The 18484-nt window shown below is 56.8% G+C and overlaps 1 protein-coding gene and 1 non-coding gene across 2 annotated transcripts; one reads left to right on the forward strand and one right to left on the reverse strand.

Moving 5' to 3' along the window:
• Positions 1 to 181: 181 nt before the first annotated feature.
• Positions 182 to 18459, forward strand: TUBGCP6 (tubulin gamma complex associated protein 6). The gene is given in 27 exon segments (XM_049771537.1): positions 182 to 298; positions 301 to 581; positions 583 to 838; positions 2246 to 2409; positions 3973 to 4183; positions 11497 to 11670; positions 12022 to 12143; positions 12301 to 12379; positions 12486 to 12595; positions 12971 to 13062; positions 13134 to 13273; positions 13495 to 13644; positions 13735 to 13816; positions 13903 to 13991; positions 14171 to 14286; positions 14468 to 14606; positions 14788 to 14856; positions 14941 to 16255; positions 16341 to 16384; positions 16467 to 16599; positions 16683 to 16845; positions 17008 to 17149; positions 17236 to 17430; positions 17514 to 17646; positions 17744 to 17957; positions 18061 to 18260; positions 18338 to 18459. Coding segments are annotated over 27 exon segments (5034 nt in total). The 3' UTR covers positions 18442 to 18459.
• On the reverse strand, positions 10215 to 10324 carry LOC126007502 (U6 spliceosomal RNA). The gene has a single exon (XR_007495063.1). It is a non-coding gene; the product is annotated as a U6 spliceosomal RNA (small nuclear RNA).
• Positions 18460 to 18484: the final 25 nt, after the last annotated feature.

The raw sequence follows: 18484 nt of genomic DNA on the forward strand, positions 1-18484 counted from the left end.
GCCACCAGGACCACGCCCTCGACACGCCCACCACGCAACCCAACGCCACGCCCCTCCGGGCCCACCCGCTTCCGGCCTCCGCGATGACGCATTTCCGGCGCGTCGCCGTGACGCGACGCGACGCGACGGCGACGGCGACGGCGCGCGGGCCATTCGGACGCTGCGCGCGGGGGGCGGCGGCATGGCGGGCGTGCCGCAGCTGCTGGACGCGCTGTGCGAGGCGCTGCTGCCCGCGGCGCGGGCCCGGCCGCGGGCCAAGCGGGGCCTGCGGCGCGCGGCCTACGAGGCCCTGCTGGCGCCGCTCTGGGCGGGGCGCGGCGGCGCGGCGGGCGCGGGGCCCTCGGCCCGGGGGCGCCCCGGACGCCGCCGCGCCTCCGCGCCCTGCTGCTGGCCTTCGAGCTGCGCGTGGCGGGGCTGCGCCGCGAGGCCGAGCGCCTGGAGGAGCTGCTGGGCGCGCTGGACGCGGCGGCGGCGCCGGGGAGCGAGCCGGGCGCGGCGCTCGAGCTGCTGGTGCTGCTGGCGGGCAGCGGCCCCCCCGCGCGCGCCCCGGCCGCGCCACGACCCCCTGGCCGGCCCCGCGCCCCGCCGCCCCGCGCCCCACGCCGGCTACGACTGCGCCGCGCTCCGCGAGCGCGAGCGGGACGTGCGCGCCGCCCTGGGCCGCGACGAGCAGCGCGCCCGGGACTCGGCGCGGGCGGCGCGGCGCGCCATGGACGCCGCCCCCGGCCGCTGCCGCGGGGACCCGCGGGCCGCCCTCTTCGGCGCCCCGGACCTGGACGTGCGCCTGGACCTGCCCCCGGTGCCCGACAGCGCCGACCTCGCCGGGCTGGCCATCCAGGTAGCGCGGCCGGCCGTCCGAGGTGCGCCGTGGGGGCGACAGACAGACCGCCCGAGCCCCTGGCGAGCCGTCAGAGACAGGACAGTGAAGCGAGCACCCCCTGGTACCTCGCTTAGAGGCCGTTGCCCCGGGGCTAGAGAAAACGGCCCCTCAAGTGCGAGGGCTGTCAGTGTCTGGCCGTTTCTCCCAGGCGCCTTCGCTGCGAAAGCTCGTGGGGCTGCATTTCTTGTTTCTGCTACCCTGTAGCTCCTTCTGCCTTTCCCTCTTTTCGGGTCTTCTCTCTGATGGATTCCTTGCATTGGTTCCCAAACCCAGCTCCGTCGCTCGCCCTCCCTCCCGGCCTTCCTACCCAACGGTAGCTGTAAGGCCCCCGGCTTCCCTATCCTGCCTGTAGCCTCACTCAATCTCGTCTCCAGAAAAACCTTCTCTTGTCAGAGTCCTGCCTGCTCGGCCTCAGGCAGGACAGTGGCCTTGGGCAGTTGGTGGCCTGAACAGGGACAGACCCGTTCTGTGCCATTCCAGGGACTCTAGAGGTCTGTGTCACCCAAGCGTCCCCAGCCCTGGCCTGACTGTTCACCTTCCTGTCCTCCTGTCGGGCAGTTGGGAACAGCCTGAAGCTCCCCATTCTCTCATCTCAGGGCTTCTGGCCGAGTGACATACCGTGGAGTAAAGTAGGCTTTGCTCATATGGCAAAGTAGTTCTACCATCTGAGCCATGTCAGGTTGCTCGGTCGCCCTGTGTCGCTCTGTGGCCAGGCGCTATGTAGTTTGTGCTCTAAGTGCAGTTTCGTGCTCTGGTCCCATCTCTGAGTTGGGACGCCCCTCATGTGGCTGGCTGGATGCTGAGTCTCCTGTTTCCAACCATCTCTTAGATTTAGGCCGGGGATAGGAAGGCTGCTCCCCTCAAGCCAGGGACAGTTGGGAACCTCTGTTTCTCTCTACTTAAAGAAGGCAAATTTCCCGGGTACAGAGCAACGATTCATAGCGGTTGGGTGCTTGCCTTGTACACTGCTGATCCTGGTTTCCTTCCTTCAGCTCTGCGAGGAGTAAGCACTGAGCATTACCCAGTGTGGCCAGAAAACAAAACAAGATAGATTCCCAAGGGGATTTGTTTTATGACAAAGGGGTGGTGGGCCCGACAACTCTGGGGGCTTTTTAATTAGGCTGTTTATAAATATACCCGATGCTGTAGGGGATGTCTTGGTGCATGGAAGATGTTTTCATATCTGGTTTAACTTTTTGCTTGTGTGTGGGATGCCATTTTTGAAAAATGTGTAGTTATTAGTTGAAGCGATTCAGTGGGACTGGGAAGATTGGTGGAGTGTTCGTCCTTCCCGTGGTAAGGGGAATAAGGGGACCGCTGTGCAGTCGGCTTCACCTCAGGACAGCTCCTCTGTCTCATCTCCAGGTTCCTCACAGTGTAGACCAGTCTGAAGATGAAGGCTTCCAGTCCGCCTCCAACCTGACCCCGGACTCCCAAACAGATCCAGGCCTGACTCCCGACATTGACCTGTGGGATGCTGCGCTCACCTACAAGCCCAGCAAACGGAGGTGCTGGGAGCAGATCGGTTGGTAGGTGGCCAAGGGTTGCCCCAAAACAGGAACGAGAAGTCAAGTCCACAGACAAGCCCAAGACTAATAAGCAGAACCCAGGGTGCCAGTGTATCTACAATTTCCCATATCTGACACCTTCCCCTTCCTACCCTAAATAGTCCTGATTCTTTATGTTTTTAGGGGGTACATCCGGCAGTGCTCAGGGCTTACTTTTGGCTCTGATCTCAAAAATCACTCCTGGTGATGCATAGGGGACCACATGGTGTGCTGGGGATGGAATTCGGTTAGTTGCTTAACAGGCAAGCACGTTCCCCACGGAACAATCTCTCTGACCCTGCAGTTTCAAGCTACAGGATATTCTGACAAGGAGAAGGCACCTTTATCTTCGGCCTGTAGTCTGAGACAACATGGCTCAGAGCAGCGGCATCCAGGGACTGTTCCCAGTGTGTGGCTCAGAGTGGATTCTGGCACTGCTTGGGGTCTGCGATTGAGCCAGAGCTCTGAGCACGGCCCTCTCTCTAGCCCTCTGAGCTTTCTGCCCCTTCCTGTCGATTTCTAGAAGCCAGCATGCTTTATCAGTAGGATTGTTGCTTTCCAAGAGAATATAAATGGAATCCGACAGTTTTTATTGTTTTGCAGTACTGGCCTCTGTTCCTGGCTTCGTTCTTCAAGAGAGGGGGGCGAGGAGAGGGAAAGGGAGAGAGAGAATTCGTTTTTCAAGAGTGTGTGTGCGAGTGCGCGCGCGCGCCCCTGCTCCTGGCTTTGTTCTTCAACTGTGTGTGTGTGTGTGTGTGTGTGTGTGTGTTTCACCTTCACTGCTTTGTGTGTGTGTTTGTGTCATTCACCTTAGCTATCTGTGTGTGTGTGTCTGTCATTCATCTTCACTGCCCTGTCAGGCCCTGTGCCCTTCTTTCAGACTCTGCTTCCCCACCCCTTTCCTGTTGTTTTATTTTTGTTTGTTTTTATTTTTGGGGGGCCACACCCAGTGGTGCTTCAGTTAATCCTGGCTCTGCACTCAGAAGTTGCTTCTGGCAGTGGCAAGTCGGGATTTGAACCACAGTCTGTCCTATGATGGCCACGTGCAAGGCAAATGCCTTACTGCTATGCTATCGCTCTGGCCCTCCCTTTCCTGTTCTTGACAGTCGGGGGACTGTTGGATCTATCCTGGGTACACATTCTTTCTCCAGGCAACATTGCAGGCCATGTGTGCTGCTTGAGGGGGTCAGGCAGAAGCACCCCTTTCTGTTCTTGATCAGAGATGAAGGGCCTTTGCCCCTTTGTAGTCTGGGGGAGGGGAAGGGTTGAGCCATGTTCTGCTCATCCCAAGGGCACCTGGGCTGCTGGGCTCATCCCAAGGGCACCTGGGCACCTTTGAGGGGCTGCGGCTTGTCCAGAAGTGCGTGGTCACTGAGGTGAACTGGCCTGTCGATGTGTGGCCTGTGAGTGACAGCCGTTGGGCACCAGCCACTGTGGCTTCTAGACAGAGTCCTGCAGAGGTGTCCTCACAGGGAAAGTGGGTGACTGACTCACCTGCTGGCTTCGGTACTGCTGTCTGTTCAATGCTGCCGCCTGTCTCCACAGCCCCCCGGGATTCCACGAGGAGCCCTACCTCACCGAAGCGGGGAGGGACGCCTTTGACCACTTTCGCAGGCTGTACCATGGCCAGCTCCAGGCCCTGGGGGGTGCCCTGCTGGAGACGCAGCCGCCTGTGCTGGTGACGGAGAGTGAGCTGGTGAAGGACTCGCTCAACGTCCTCATCGGGGTGGCGTCGGCCACCTTTTCCCTCTGCCAGGTGAGGGGGCTGGGGACTGGGGATGCTGAGGGCCCTGCTGCTCTGTAACCATAGGCTTGGCTGGTCCTCGCCAGGTCAGGAGGAGGAAGGTGTGGTGTGCTGCTGTACTGTGCTCTTCGTGGTGTCGTGTGTGGTTCTGTGCTGTGTGTAGTGCCATGTGCTTACATATGTTTAAGAAAAATATTTATTGATTTTTATTTTTTTTTAACTTTATTTGATTAATTGGTTTTTGGGCCACACCGAGCAGTTTTTGAACTTTATTGATTGATTAATTGGTTTTTGGGCCACATCGAGCAGTGCTCAGGGGTTCGTCCCTACCGCTGTACTGTCTCTCTGGCCCCAAATTTATTGATTTTTGTATTGGCTACACCTAGCGGTGGTCAGGGTTTGCTCTTGACTCTGCACTTAGAAATTACTCCTAGTACAATATGGATAGAACCCGGGTCTGCTTGTAAGACAAGGTCCCTCTTGCTTTTTTTTTTTGTTTGTTTTTGTTTGTTTTTTTTTGTTTGTTTTGGGGCCACACCCGGCGGCGCTCAGGGGTTACTCCTGGCTGCCTGTTCAGAAATAGCTCCTGGCAGGCACGGGGGACCATATGGGACACCGGGATTCGAACCAACCACCTAAGGTCCTGGATCGGCTGCTTGCAAGGCAAACGCTGCTGTGCTATCTCTCCGGTCCCTTGCTTTTCTATCTACTGTGTTAATTATTTTCATTTTTTAAAATGTAAATGTATTTATTTATGTTTTGGGGTCACACCTGGCGATGCTCAGGGGTGACTCCTGGCTCTGCGCTCAGAAATTGCACCTGGCAGGCTCAGGGGACCATATGGGATGCTGGGAATAGAACCGGGTCTGTCCCAGGTTAGCCACGTGCAAGGCAAATGCCCTACTACTGTGCTATTGCTCCGGCCCTGATTTATTTTCATTTTTTATAAAGACACCTATTTACAAAGTTGTTTATTACAGTCGTCTCAGGTGTACCGTGCTCCCATACCAAAGCCACCACTGTTGTCCCCTTCCCTCCACCCATAGCCCTCAGTCTCCTACTGCCCCCTCGCCTGCTCTCTTGACAAGCATGTAACAAATTTATTTCATATAATTTGCTTTAACAAAATGGCAGATGGACTTACCAGAAAACAAATCAATAAAAGTCAACTTGTGATGCCTAATCGTTGTATGCTTTTAACCTTCATCTAGTACAGGACGACCATACCCTCCATGAGCGAGGGCCACACTTGATGCCACATGCTGGGATGTTTTTTCTGTTCTTTACAAAAAGCTCTGTTAGGAGCTGGAGCAATAGCACAGCAGTAGGGCGTTTGCCTTGCACGCGGCCAACCCCCCAGACAGATTCCCAGCTTCCCGTTTGGTCCCCTGAGCCTGCCAGGAGTGACTTCTGTGCACAGAGCCAGGAGTAACCCCTGAGCACTGGCAGATATGACCCAAAAACCAAAATGTTCACTAAACAAAACAGCTCTTTTAACACTTCTTGGGAAAAACTGGTTTCAAGGCTCTGAATTCCCTAAGTAGTTGCTGTGCTTGATTTTTTTTAATCCTTTTGGGCCACACCTGGTGCTGCTACTGGCAGGCTCAGGGGACCATATGGGATGCCAGGGATCGAACCCTGGTCTGTCCTTGGGGTTGACTCTTCAAGGCAAGAGCCCTATCACTCTAACCTCTGTTGCCTGTGCTTAAAGCTCTGTATCGTTCCTTTGGATCCGAATGATAAATAATCTATGTGATAGTGTTCTTGGGGAGCGGTTCCTTTTGTTGAGTGGGCCAGATCCCTCCTCTCTTAGCTCGTAGAAACTCACTTGATAGATCTCCTGCACATCTTACAGGCGGTCTCTCAGTAAGTTCCTTTGTTGATCTTGTGCTTTCAATATTCTGTCTTTGGATTTTGTAATTTTGGGTATAGTGTGTCTTGGAGTTTTCCTAGTTGGGACTATTTTCTTCAAGTTTCTTGGAATTTGGTGCCCATATTCCTCAACTCTGGGATTTTTTGTTTGTTTTTTGTTTGTTTTGGTTTTTTGGGCCACACCAGCAGCACTCGGGTTCCTCCTGGCTTGGGGGACAATATGGGATGCTGGGGATGGAACCCACGACCGTCCTGGGTTGGCTATGTGCAAGGCAAATGCCCTACCGCTGTGCTATCGCTTCGGCCCCTCCTCTCATTTATTTATTTATTTTTTTGGCCACACCCGGTGACGCTCAGGGATTACTCCTGGCTAAATGCTCAGAAATCGCTCCTGGCTTGGGGGACCGTATAGGATACCGGGGATCGAACTGGTCTGTCCTAGGCTAGCAAGGCAGGCTCATTACTCCTTGTGCCACCACACCGGCCCCATCTCCTCTTTCATTTCTGAGGGTGTCAGAAAGCTCAGTGCTTCTTCCCAGTACAAAAATTCTTCCCTTGGACAAAATAAAACTGATTTCTTGAGAAATGTAGCCTGGCATTTAATTGTTTAATATCAGGCTCGTGATCTAATTCTCAGCTCAGAAATCCAGTTTCTTTATTTTATTGGTGTTTTAGTTTGCCTTTGGCCGCCCCCAGCTGAGGCTCATTAGTCATGTTATCACGCTGCTGTCTAAGAACACACCAGGCTGCTCACTGCAGATATCGGGCTTTCCAGATGTCATACATTCTCATACGTGCTCCTGTTACGGTTCATAGTTTCCAAGTTATTGCACTATGCACCTGTAATTTACTGTTTTAAAGGTAACATTTGGGTTCCCTGAACTCAGCATAGCGGGGTGCTATCCCTGACATCACGCATAATTTCCTGAGCACCCCCAAGAGTGATCCTGAGCAGAGTCAGGAGAAAACCCTGAGCACTGTAGAGTGCAGCCAAAAATACAAGTAAGATAACAGATGGGGGGCTAGAGTTAATAGCACAGTGGGAGGGCATTTGCCTTGCACATGGCTGACCTGGGGTGGACCTGGGTCCGATCCCAGCATCCCATATGGCCCCTGAGCCTGCCAGGAGCAATTTCTGAGTTCATAGCCAGGAGTAACCCCTGAGCACTGCCAGGTGTGGCACCAAAACTAAAAGGATAACAGATGGGGACCAGAGTGACAGTATAGCAGGTAGGGTGTTTGCATGCAGTTGACTGGGGTGGGGTTAGATTCATGGGCATCCTTAATGGTCCTCCATGCCTTGCCCGGAATGACTCCTGAGTGCAGAACCAGGAGTAAGCCCTGAGCACACTGGGTGTTGTCCAAAAGTTTACACCCCCCCCCCCCAAAAAAAAAGGGATAAGATAATATAGTATGGCTGGACCTAAGAAAAACGTAAATAATTTAGGATTGAATATTCCATATGTGGCTTTATTGAGCACCAACCAATTGTACACTTCCAATGTATCTGGTTTGCCAGATCCTTATCCAGTGAAGCTCTGAGACCGGCAAGACTAGAACAGGAGATAGAGCACAGCGGTAGAGGGTGCTGGCCCCACAGGCGTCTCACTCAGGTTTCATCCCCAGCACCCCATCTAGTCCCCCAAACCTGCCAGGAATGATTTCTGAGTGCAGAGCCAGGGAGTAAGCCCAGAGCACCACTTGCTATGACCCCAGACTGACAACGAACTCTTTGTGGCCTGCTGGACAATCGGAAACACATGGTCCGGGTTTGACCCCAACAGGGTGACACAGGCTGAGGAACGAATGAGTCAGTGCTCAAAGAGGAGGTGCGGGAAACCAGTTGAAGAGGAGAAGGGAAGAAGAGGGCCATGAAAATGTCAACGAGTTAAGTAATTTTAAGAGGAACAATGTCCAGATTATAGGAGGCTCTGGGGAAGAAATGGAGAGCTCTTTAGTCAAATTGTAGCTGAGAATTTCCCCCCAGTTTGAGGATTGCATCACAAACCAACACCAAGAAGCTCAGAGTTCCAAATAAATCCAAATATAAAACTCCCAAGATTGTTGTCAGACACCATTAAAATCACTTTTAACCTTTTACCTTTTCTGAATTAATTAGAAGCACTAATACCCTTAATGACATCAACTCTGACCCTCAAGGTGATGTATGTTAAACTCTGGCTAATAAAAGTGGCCAGGAAAGCAGTAGCAAAAGAAGCTTGGCTGAGTAAGGAAGACCCACGAAGTTGCTTATCACCCCCTTTTCCCTTGACTGTCTGATTTCTTGTGCGAAACTGCAAGCTGAGACCCCACATATTACACAAGATACTGATTGAGGGGCCGGAGAGATAGCACAGCGGTGTTTGCCTTGCAAGTAGCCGATCCAGGACCTAAGGTGCTTGGTTCGAATCCTGGTGTCCCATATGGTCCCTCATGCCTGCCAGGAGCTATTTCTGAGCAGATAGCCAGGAGTAACCCCTGAGCACCGCCGGGTGTGGTCCAAAAACAAAAAACAAACAAAACAAAAAAGATACCGATTGAAACAACAGATGAACCTTAAGAGGCAGCATAAAAAAAAAAAAAAGGCAGCATATCTAGTCAGTGAAACTAGTACAAGCGAGGCTGGATGTGGTGCACGTCAGGTGAAATGAAAACATTAAGACTAACAAGGGGCCAGAGAGATAGCATGGAGGTAAGGCATTTGCCTTGCATGCAGAAGGTCGGTGGCTTGAATCCCAGCATCCCATATGGTCCCCTGCGCCTGCCAGGAGCGATTTCTGAGCATAGAGCCAGGAGTAACCCCTGAGCGCTGCTGGTGTGACCCGAAAACCAAAAAAAAAAAAGACTAACGTGGGATCATTCAGTCAAAAGAATCAACACAAGTGCTTGTTGCACTAGACAGACAAACAGCAGCTACAGTGTTTCCTGATCATGAAACAAGCTTATCAGGAAGCTTTGAGTAGTCTTTTTTTTTTTTTTTTTCATTTTTTAAAAGTTTTTGGGCTGCACCTGGTGGCGCTCGGGTTACTCCTGGTTCTGTGCTCAGAAATTGCTCAGCACAGTAATAGGGTGTTCGCCTTGCCGTTCGATCCCTGGTGTTCCCTAGGGTCCCCCAAGCCAGGAGTGATTTCTGAGCATAGAGCCAGGAGTAACCCCTGAGTGTCACTGGGTGTGACCCAAAAACCAACAGCAACAACAAGAAATTGCTCCTGGCTGGCTCTGGGGACCCTATGTGATACTGGGGATCGAACCCGGTTCTGTCTTGGGTCGGCCACATGCAAGGCAGATGCCCTACCGCTGTGCTATCACTCCAGCCCTAGTCTCCTTTAAAGGGCAAGATAAGGTGCTGGAGTGATAGCACAGTAGTGGGCGTTTGCCTTGCGTGTGGCCAACACCGGATGGACTCTGGTTTGATTCCTGGCATCCCATATGGTCCTCCGAGCTGTCAGGAGTAACCCCTGAGCTACCGTGTGTGGCCCAAAAACCAAAAAATAAAAGCAAGACAAGCCTCACAATTTCTACAAAACTGTGAAATAAATTCCATCGTCCCAGTTATCTTGTTGAGTGTCAGTGGTCTGAAGCCACCACTCCAAAGGCACAGAGGGGCAGGATAGATCAGAAATCTGGACCCGGGGCCGGAGAGATAGCATGGAGGGTAAGGCATTTGCCTTTCATGCAGAAGGTCATTGGTTCGAATCCCGGCGTCCCATATGGTCCCCCAAGTCAGCCAGGAGCGATTTCTGAGCATGAAGCCAGGAGTAACCCCTGAGTGCTGCCGGGTGTGACCCAAAAACAAAAACAAAAAAAAAAAAAAAAAAAAAAAGAAATCTGGACCCGACTAGTAAATGGGCAAGATGGACAGATTGAAAGGACAACTGTCATGAGGGCTATTGACCAAAAAAGCACTAGCCCCACAGTGCCACCCTCTGTCGAAGCCTGTTTTGCTCCTCAGCTCCACATACTGTTTTCTTTTTTGGATTTTGGGTCACACCCAGCAGCGCTCACACTCAGAAATCGCTCCTGGCAGGCTCAGGGGACCATATAGGATGCCGGAATTCGAACCACGGTCCTGCATGCAAGGCAACGCCTTACCTCCATGTCATCTCTCTGGCCCCCACATACTGTTTTCTGAGCACCACTGGGTTTGGCCCCGAGTATACAAACTTTTTTTTAAAATATGGAACGCTTCACGAATTTGCATGAATTTGTCATCCTTGCGCAGGGGCCATGCTAATCTCTGTATTGTTCCAATTTTAGTATATGTGCTGCCGAAGCGAGCACGAGTATACAAATCTTGGTGAACCAGAGTCTCCAGGATCTGAAGGGGTTAACATACGTGGTCAGATGAGCTCATACACCACGAGCAAGTGCCGCTTCGACTGCTGCACTATCTCTGCCTGATTTTCTCCTTGATGTTTAATGAATCCACTTTGTTTGGGGCCACACTGGGTTGAGAATAGACTAAGGCATCTTTTCTGGTGGTGCTCAGGAGATATGCTCCAGCCCCCAGGCGCTCTTCGTTTTAAGGGGATCATTTTCTTTCTTTTTTTTTTTTTGGGTCACACCCAGCGGTGCTCAGGGGTTACTCCTGGCTGTCTGCTCAGAAATAGCTCCTGGCAGGCAAGAGGGACCATATGGGACACCGGGATTCAAACCAACCACCTAAGGTCCTGGATCGGCTGCTTGCAAGGCAAATGCCATTGTGCTATCTGTCCAGGGCCCTAAGGGGATCATTTTCAGGGTTTTTGTTTTTTGTTTTGTTTTGTTTTTTTGGTTTTGTGATCGTACTCGGCAGCGTTCAGGGCTCACTCCTGGCTCTGTACTTGGAAATCACTCCTGGCAGGCTCAGGGGGCCATATGGGATGCCAGGAATTGAACCGGGGTCCATCCCAGGTTGTCTGCGTGCTAAGCAAACGCCCTATTGCTGTGCTATTGTTCTGGTCCAGATTTTTTGTTTTGTTTTTGGGCCACACCTAGTGATGCTCAGGGGTTACTTCTGGCTAGGTGCTCAGAAATCACTTCTGGCTTGGGGGACCACATGGAACACTGGGAGATCGAACTGTGGTCAGTCCTAAGTTAGCGTGTGCAAGGCAAATGCCCTACCTTTTGCGCCACTGCTCCGGCCCAATTTTTTTCTTTTTCTTTTTTGGGCTATACCCAGCAGTGGTCGGGGCTTAGTCTTGGCAGACTTGGGGGACCATAGGAATTGCTAGGATTGAACCCAGGTGGAGAGCTTGCATGGCAAACATCCTACCTGTTGTCCTATCTGTCACCTAAGCCCCTTTGCAGATTATTTTCAAAGTGTGTGTCCTTGTCCCTACTGGTTGCACTATCATTCCGACCCCCAAGAATATTTTAGCCTTGTCTTGAATTAGGGGATTCTCGTGTGAGTGTGCTCTGTTGGGTGGCTGGGTGCCTGCAGGCTGCTGGCTCAGCATGTCCACTCTGTGTAGCTGACACAGGCCTTTGTGGTGACGCGGGGCACCCACGTCTCGGGAGCATCGCCAGAGAGTGTCAGCAGCCTTTTGTCCGAAGTGGCGGCCTGTGGGACCCACTACACGCGCCTTAGCCACTTCTCCATGCAATCTGCGCTGGGTGCCTCCTGCTGCCAGGGTCTCGTCTTCCAGGTATGCTCCCGGGTGCTGCGCTCCCACCCTGCTGGTTTTCTCCTTGGTCTTGGGGGCCTGGGGGAGGAGAGGACAAGCATAGCTGGAGCCTGGTGCCCCCCCCACCCCCGTAATGACCAGGAAGGTTCCCCCCTCCCTGGGCGAGTCGGGGTCTAGGCTGTTTGAGTAGATGTTGGTTCACGCTGGCTCCAGAACATTGGTTCCCTGCCAGTCTCTTGGTGAGCTGGGCTGGAGCCACACTACCCAGTGGCCTTGGGATGATCAGAGAGGATTTGAACCCAAATTTGAGCCGGCACCTGGACACCCCACCCTGTGCCAGAGCAGACAAGCCACCCCAGCCCTTGTCCACAGGCCTTCACCAGCGGCCTGCGGAGGTACCTGCAGTATTACCGTGCCTGCGTGCTGGCCACGCCACCCACCCTGAGCCTCCTCAGCATCGCCTTCCTGTTCAAGAAGCTGGGCCGGCAGCTCAGGTGAGCCGGGCGGGTGGGTGGGTGGAAGGTGGAGGGCAGAGGGTGGGAGGATTTACACCTGGATGGAGAGACCTCCCATCTAGGCTATTTTTGTTGGGGTGGGGGTGAGGCAGCCCTGTGGGGAGCACCCGCCCACTGCTGTCTGACCCGTGCGCAGGTACCTGGCAGAACTGTGCGGGGTGGGCACCGTGCCCATAGGTTCCGGTGGAGGCGAGCCCAGGGTGCCCTTCCCCACGGTGAGTGTTGTGGCGTCGCAGAGCAGTTGTGGCCCAGGTGGCGGGGCAGAGTGCAGGGGCCCCAGCAGCGGGCGCTGCCGCCCTGAAGCCCACCATGTTGTCGTAGGGGGTGAAGCTGTTGTCCTACCTGTACCAGGAGGCTTTGGACAACTGCAGCAACGAGCACTACCCCGTGCTGCTGGCCCTGCTGAAGACCAGCTGTGAGCCCTACACCAGGTGTGTGTACAGGACTGTGTGTGGGCGGGGCCCAGTGGGAGGCCTGCTGTCTTGCTTTAGGGGTAGGGTGTGTGTGTGTGTGTGTGTGTGTGTGTGTGTGTGTGTGTGTGTGTGTGTGTGTGTGTGTGTGTGTGTGTGTGTGTGTGTGGTGTGTTGCTCAGGTCTGTGCCGCATCCGTGGCTGGGTGTGTGTGTGTGTGTGTGTGTGTGTGTGTGTGTGTGTGTGTGTGTGTGGTGTGTTGCTCAGGTCTGTGCCGCATCCGTGGCTGACCAAAGTGTGTGTGTGTGTGTGTGTGTGTGTGTGTGTGTGTGGTGCTCAGGTCTGTGCCGCATCCGTGGCTGACCAAACAGACCCTCACGGCTGCTGCCCCCTCAGATTCATCCACGATTGGGTGTACAGCGGCGTCTTCCGAGACGTGTACGGCGAGTTCATGATCCAGGTGAACCCCGAGTACCTGGGCTTCCGAGGTAGGTGCAGCTGCGCGGGGTCCTGCCGTCTGGGGAGGATGCAGGCCCGTCAGTGTCGTGTCCCTGTGCAGACAAGTTCTACTGGACCCACGGCTACGTGCTCATCTCCAAGGAGGTGGAGGAATGCGTCCCTGTGTTCCTGAAGGACATTGCCCACGATGTGTACGTGTGTGGGAAAACCATCAACCTACTCAAGCTCTGCTGCCCTCGGGTACGGGCCTAGACCCCTCACCCTTCACCGCTCCCCTTTGGCCCCGACCCCTGACTTGTCACCCCTCCCCCCCAGCACTGCAGTGGCTGCTGTGGGTGGGCTGTTGCATCAGGGCCCCAAAAGGCAGGGCTACGGGAGCCCCAGGTCAGAGTCCCCAGGGACGGGGTTGTTGGCGGCTGGTGCCTTCCTGGGTGCCAGGTATTAAGCCGCACCCTCTTCAGCACTACCTGTGCTGGTCTGAGGTGCCGGTGCCACGCATCTCGGTGCTGTTCTCGCTGGATGAGCTGCGGGAGCTGCAGAAGGACTGTGCCCTATATGTGGGCCGCATGGAGCGTGTGGCGAGGCACAGCTCTGTCAGCAAGGAGCAGGAGGTGCGCGGGGCTGGCCAGACACGGGGGTGGAGGGGAACCGGCCTCTGGATGGGAGGACGGGGCAACCCCGTGACTGCTGTGACCCTTCAGGAACTGAGAATGGAGATTGCCAAACAGGAGCTGATCGTCCAGGCGTGGGAAGCTGCGTCCAGGGTCCTGCGGGAGCTCAGTGGTGAGGAGCTGGTTCTGGGGCCTGGTTCTGCCCCCCCCCCCCCCCCCCCGGGTTTCCTCCCCTGAATTCTCCCCACCTGCTTGCAGATCGGCAGATGTCTGAGCGCATGGCCCTGGATGCCCGGAAGCGAGAGCAGTTTCAGAAACTCAAGGAGCAGTTCCTTAAGGACCAGGAGGTGGGGGTCCCGGAATGGGCTGTGGGGTCAGAGGGCTCCAGACAAGTAGGTAGGGAGTCTGGGACAGGAACTGTGGGGACCAGGGGCCTCCCAGACAAGCAGGTCGGGGACCCGGGGAAGGACTGGGGGAATCGAGGCCTCCCAGGCAAGCAGGTGGGGTGTTGTGCTCTGCTGTACAGCGGCGTCGGGCAGCCCGGCAGGAGGAGCTGGAGGACGACTTCAGCTATGCCCGGGAGCTCCGCGACCGGGAAAAGCGCTTGCGGGCCCTGGAGGAGCAGCTGGAGAGGCAGGCCAGGTGGGCGCCGCTGCCGGGAGGAGGGCAGGGGTGTGGGGGAAATCCTTGAGGCCACGTAGTGTTCCCCCCTTTATCACCCAGTCTGTGCCCCTCGGCCTGTGTCTGTCTTGGGCTTTGAGCTGCTGTCCCGGGCCTGTCCCTCTCCCTCTCCCGTCCCTGCCTCTGACCCGTGTGTGCTCAGGCAGGCGTTGGTAGAGCGTTACAGCTCGCTGTCAGCGGAGGCCGCCCAGCGGGAGCTGAGGGCGCTGTGGCGCATCGAGAGACACCGGTTGGCGAATGCTCGGCTGCGCTTCCTTTCCGAAGACCAGAAGCACCTGCAGGTCTCACCACGCTGACCTTTGGGGGGTGGGGGAGAGGCTGCACTCCAAGAAATTTCATAGACCATGTGCACCGGCGGGAAGAAGGTGGGATGGCCGGCTGGTTTGTCTCCCTGGTTGTCTGTGGGCTCAGGCCCTGCCCTGGCCGGGCACGTTTTTCCCTCACCAGCAGCTTGGATTTCAGGAGATGCTGAAGGACCTGTCAGAAGGAAAGGCACCCCCCGAGCAGACAGCCCCTAGTGCACTTTCTCAGGTGAGAGGGTGGCGGCACTGCGGGCCCCTGTAAGGGTGTGTGTGTGTGTGTAGGGGTTCCAGTGAGCCTCTCCTTGTGTTGCAGGCCTCGTTTCCAAGCGGCAGCCCGGGTTCTGAGCAGGCTGAGCCCCAGCCGGGGGCTGCCGAGGATGGGCCCAGCAGGGTCTCAGCAGCAGCCCTGGAGTCGGACTCGGGAGTGCTCAGCAGCTCAGGGCCCCAGGCGGACCCGGGGCCATTCTCTGAGGGCCTCAACATTGGTGACTTCTTGCCCCCGCCTGGCGATCCCCAGCAATCCCCCAGTACCACTCAGGCCCTGGTTCTGGAGGAGGCACTGCAGACCATCGGCTCGGACCTGCCGTGCTCGAGCTCCGTCACTGCAGAGTACGACTTCAGAACTGTCCTGAGGGCTTCCTCGGCCACCCTGGGACCCCTCCTAACTGTTGGGGACGGTGTTCAGGTGGGCCAGGAACCTGGTCCTGATGCACCCCTCCCCCAGGACAGCCAGGCGCTGGGGCACTCGCTGGAGGCAGCAAATGCCAAGGCAGGTGAGCCCGCAGGGAGAGTCCCTGCCCGGCCCCGGTGGAACGTGCTCGGACACGTGTCTGATGCCAGTGTCAAGGTCCGGGAGCACGTGTGGGACGTGGCCCCCTTCAGGCCCCGGTGGAACGTTCACGGACATGTGTCTGACTCCAGCATCAAGATCGGGGAGCACGTGTGGGACGTGGCCCCCTCCAGGCCCCGGTGGAACATTCACGGACATGTGTCTGACTCGAGCGTCAAGATCGGGGAGCACATGTGGGACGTGGCGCCCTCCAGGCCCCGGTGGAACATTCATGGACATGTGTCTGACTCCAGCGTCAAGATTGGGGAACACGTGTGGGATGTGGCGCCCTCCAGGCCACGGTGGAACATTCATGGACACGTGTCTCAGTCCCAAGTCAGCCTGGGCTTGCTTCCCCAGGAAGCCCAGCCTGAAAGGCCAGTGCCCCAGGGCAGCCCCTGTGAAGAGGAATCTCAAGGCCGAGGAGCACAGAGCCCTGGCCAGGGAATACTCAGTCCTGACCCTGGAGCACAAAGCCCTCAATTGAGAGCACCAAGTCCTAACCTGGGAGCCCAGAGTCCTGATCCAGGAGCATCGAGTTCTAACCCAGGAGCACCAAGTTCGGACCCTGGAGCACCGAGTTCGGACCCAGGAGCACTGAGCTCTGATCCTGGAGCACCAAGTTCTGACCTAGGAGCACCGAGTCCTGACCCAGCAGCACTCAGCCCTGACCTGGGAGCACAGCCGTCCACAGGCAGTCCCTGGGCACAGGCTGCTGACCCAGAAGCCGGCCTGTTGGCTGTGTCCTCTGCTGTGGTCCAGCCGGGTGTCCTGGAAGATGGTATCCCCAAGGATGCAGGTCAGCAGCTCAGCTCATCTGGGGCCGGGAGGTGGGATTGGGAGCTCCCGTCCTGACACCCCCTCCTACCACCTGTGTCCCCCAGGGAAGACCGGGGACACTCAGGAAGGGAGTCCACTCAGCTCACAGGTGAGGCTGCAGAGAGGGCCAGGACTGGCATTAGCCTGGGCACCTCCCCTGAGGGCTGGTGAGTGAGGCTGGAATGTCCTAGGGAGCAGCATCTGGGCTGGAGGACCAGGAGGAGGCGGTGGCAGCGGAGGCCCTGCGCAAAGAACAGGCCTATGTTGTGGGCCTGGCCAACCAGTACCGCCTGGAGCAGTACCCGGACACCTTCGCGGCCATGTGTGAGTGGCTCTGAGTGACTGCACAGGGGACGGGGGCAGACACAGCCAGAGAGCGGCCCTCACACCTGCCCTGCCCTCTGCAGCTGAGCCTCCTGTGGCCCGTCTTCTGCACCACGGCCTCCCCCGGGCCTGCACCCTTCCTGGGGGCTCCTGGGAGCAGCCTACCGAGCCTGCCGTGCAGCCGAGTGAGCTGCTGCCGCTGCCTGTGCTCATGAAACACTCGCTCACTGCCCCGCTGGCCGCCCAGTGAGTGCCCTGCCCTGTCCTGCCCGTAGGTCATCCCTCACTGACCCACTGCCCACTGGAGACACCCACTGTCCTGCCGAGCACTCATTGTGTGCTCTGCCTGTCCTGCCCACGGGCACTCCCTGAGCTGCCCTGTCCTGGCCCTTCTGCCCCAACTCGCAGCATCTCCCTGGTGAACAAGGCTGCTGTGGACTACTTCTTCGTGGAACTCCGCCTAGAGGCCCACCTGGAGGCACTGCGGCACTTTCTGTTGATGGAGGACGGCGAGTTTGCCCAGTCCCTCAGTGACCTGCTCTTTGAGAAGGTGGCCTTGGGGCCTGGGCAGGGGGATGGGGCTGCCCTGGGTGGCCTGGCCAGCTCAGGATAGGGCCCATCTTTTGTCCCCCGCAGCTGGGTGCGGGCCAGACGCCAGGGGAGCTGCTGACGCCACTGGTGCTTAACTCACTCCTGAGCAAAGCACTGCAGTACAGCCTGCACGGCCACGGGCCTCTGGCCCACAACCTCTCCTTCGCTCTCAAGTTCCTGCCTGAAGCTTTCGCCCCCAACGCACCCGACGTGCTGAGCTGCCTGGAGCTCAGGTACAAGGTTAGCAGGGCCAGGCCAGGCTGAGGGTGGGTGTGCGGGGCCCCAGGGCAGCCGACGAGCTGGTCCTCCCTCCTCCTCTGCAGGTGGACTGGCCCCTCAACCTGGTGGTGACCGAGCGCTGCCTGGGCCGCTACAGCGGCATCTTCTCCTTCCTGCTGCAGCTCAAGCTCATGATGTGGACGCTCAAGGATGTCTGCTTCCATCTCAAGCGCACGGGTGAGGTGCCTGTGTGCGTGCATGTGTGCTGTGTGCGTGCCTGCCTGGCTGTGCGCACCTCCCTCGCTCACTCGCCCCTGCCTTGCCCTGCCCGCAGCGCTGCTCAGCCAGGTGGCCGGCTCGGTGCAGTTCCGCCAACTGCAGCTCTTCAAGCACGAGATGCAGCACTTCGTCAAGGTCATCCAGGGCTACATCGCCAACCAGATCCTGCACGTGACCTGGTGCGAGTTCAGGGCCCAGCTGGCCACCGTGCGTGACCTGGAGGAGATGCAGCGTGCCCATGCCGAGTACCTGCACAAGGCCGTGTTCAGGTGAGGCTCAGGCGCCTGCTGTGACCGTGACCCCGCCCTGTAGCCCTCCGGTCCTGTCCTGTGTACCACGAGGATGCCCTCAGCCACCGGCCTCCCTCCCCAGGGGCCTGTTGACAGAGAAGGCTGCTCCGGTCATGAACATCATCCACAGCCTCTTCAGCCTGGTCCTCAAGTTCCGCAGCCAGCTCATTTCCCAGCCCTGGGGCCCTGCCCAAGGCCCTCGGGGTGCCGAGCACCCCAACTTCGCCCTCATGCAGCAGTCCTACAACACCTTCAAGTACTACTCCCACTTCCTCTTTAAGGGTGAGTGCCTGCCAGGGGTGTGGGTGTTGGGGGAGCCAGGGGTTGGGCCAGGCCACTCATGCGACTCTTGTCCCCAGTGGTGTCGAAGCTGGTGAACCGGGGGTACCAGCCCCACCTGGAGGACTTCCTGCTGCGCATCAACTTCAACAATTACTACCAGGACTTGCGTGCCGGCCAATAAAGTGTGCCACCCCCCACCTGATTGCTCATCTTTTGGACAGCAG

The sequence above is a fragment of the Suncus etruscus genome, chromosome 4 (assembly GCF_024139225.1).
Source record: "Suncus etruscus isolate mSunEtr1 chromosome 4, mSunEtr1.pri.cur, whole genome shotgun sequence".
Classification (NCBI taxonomy): Eukaryota; Metazoa; Chordata; class Mammalia; order Eulipotyphla; family Soricidae; genus Suncus; species Suncus etruscus.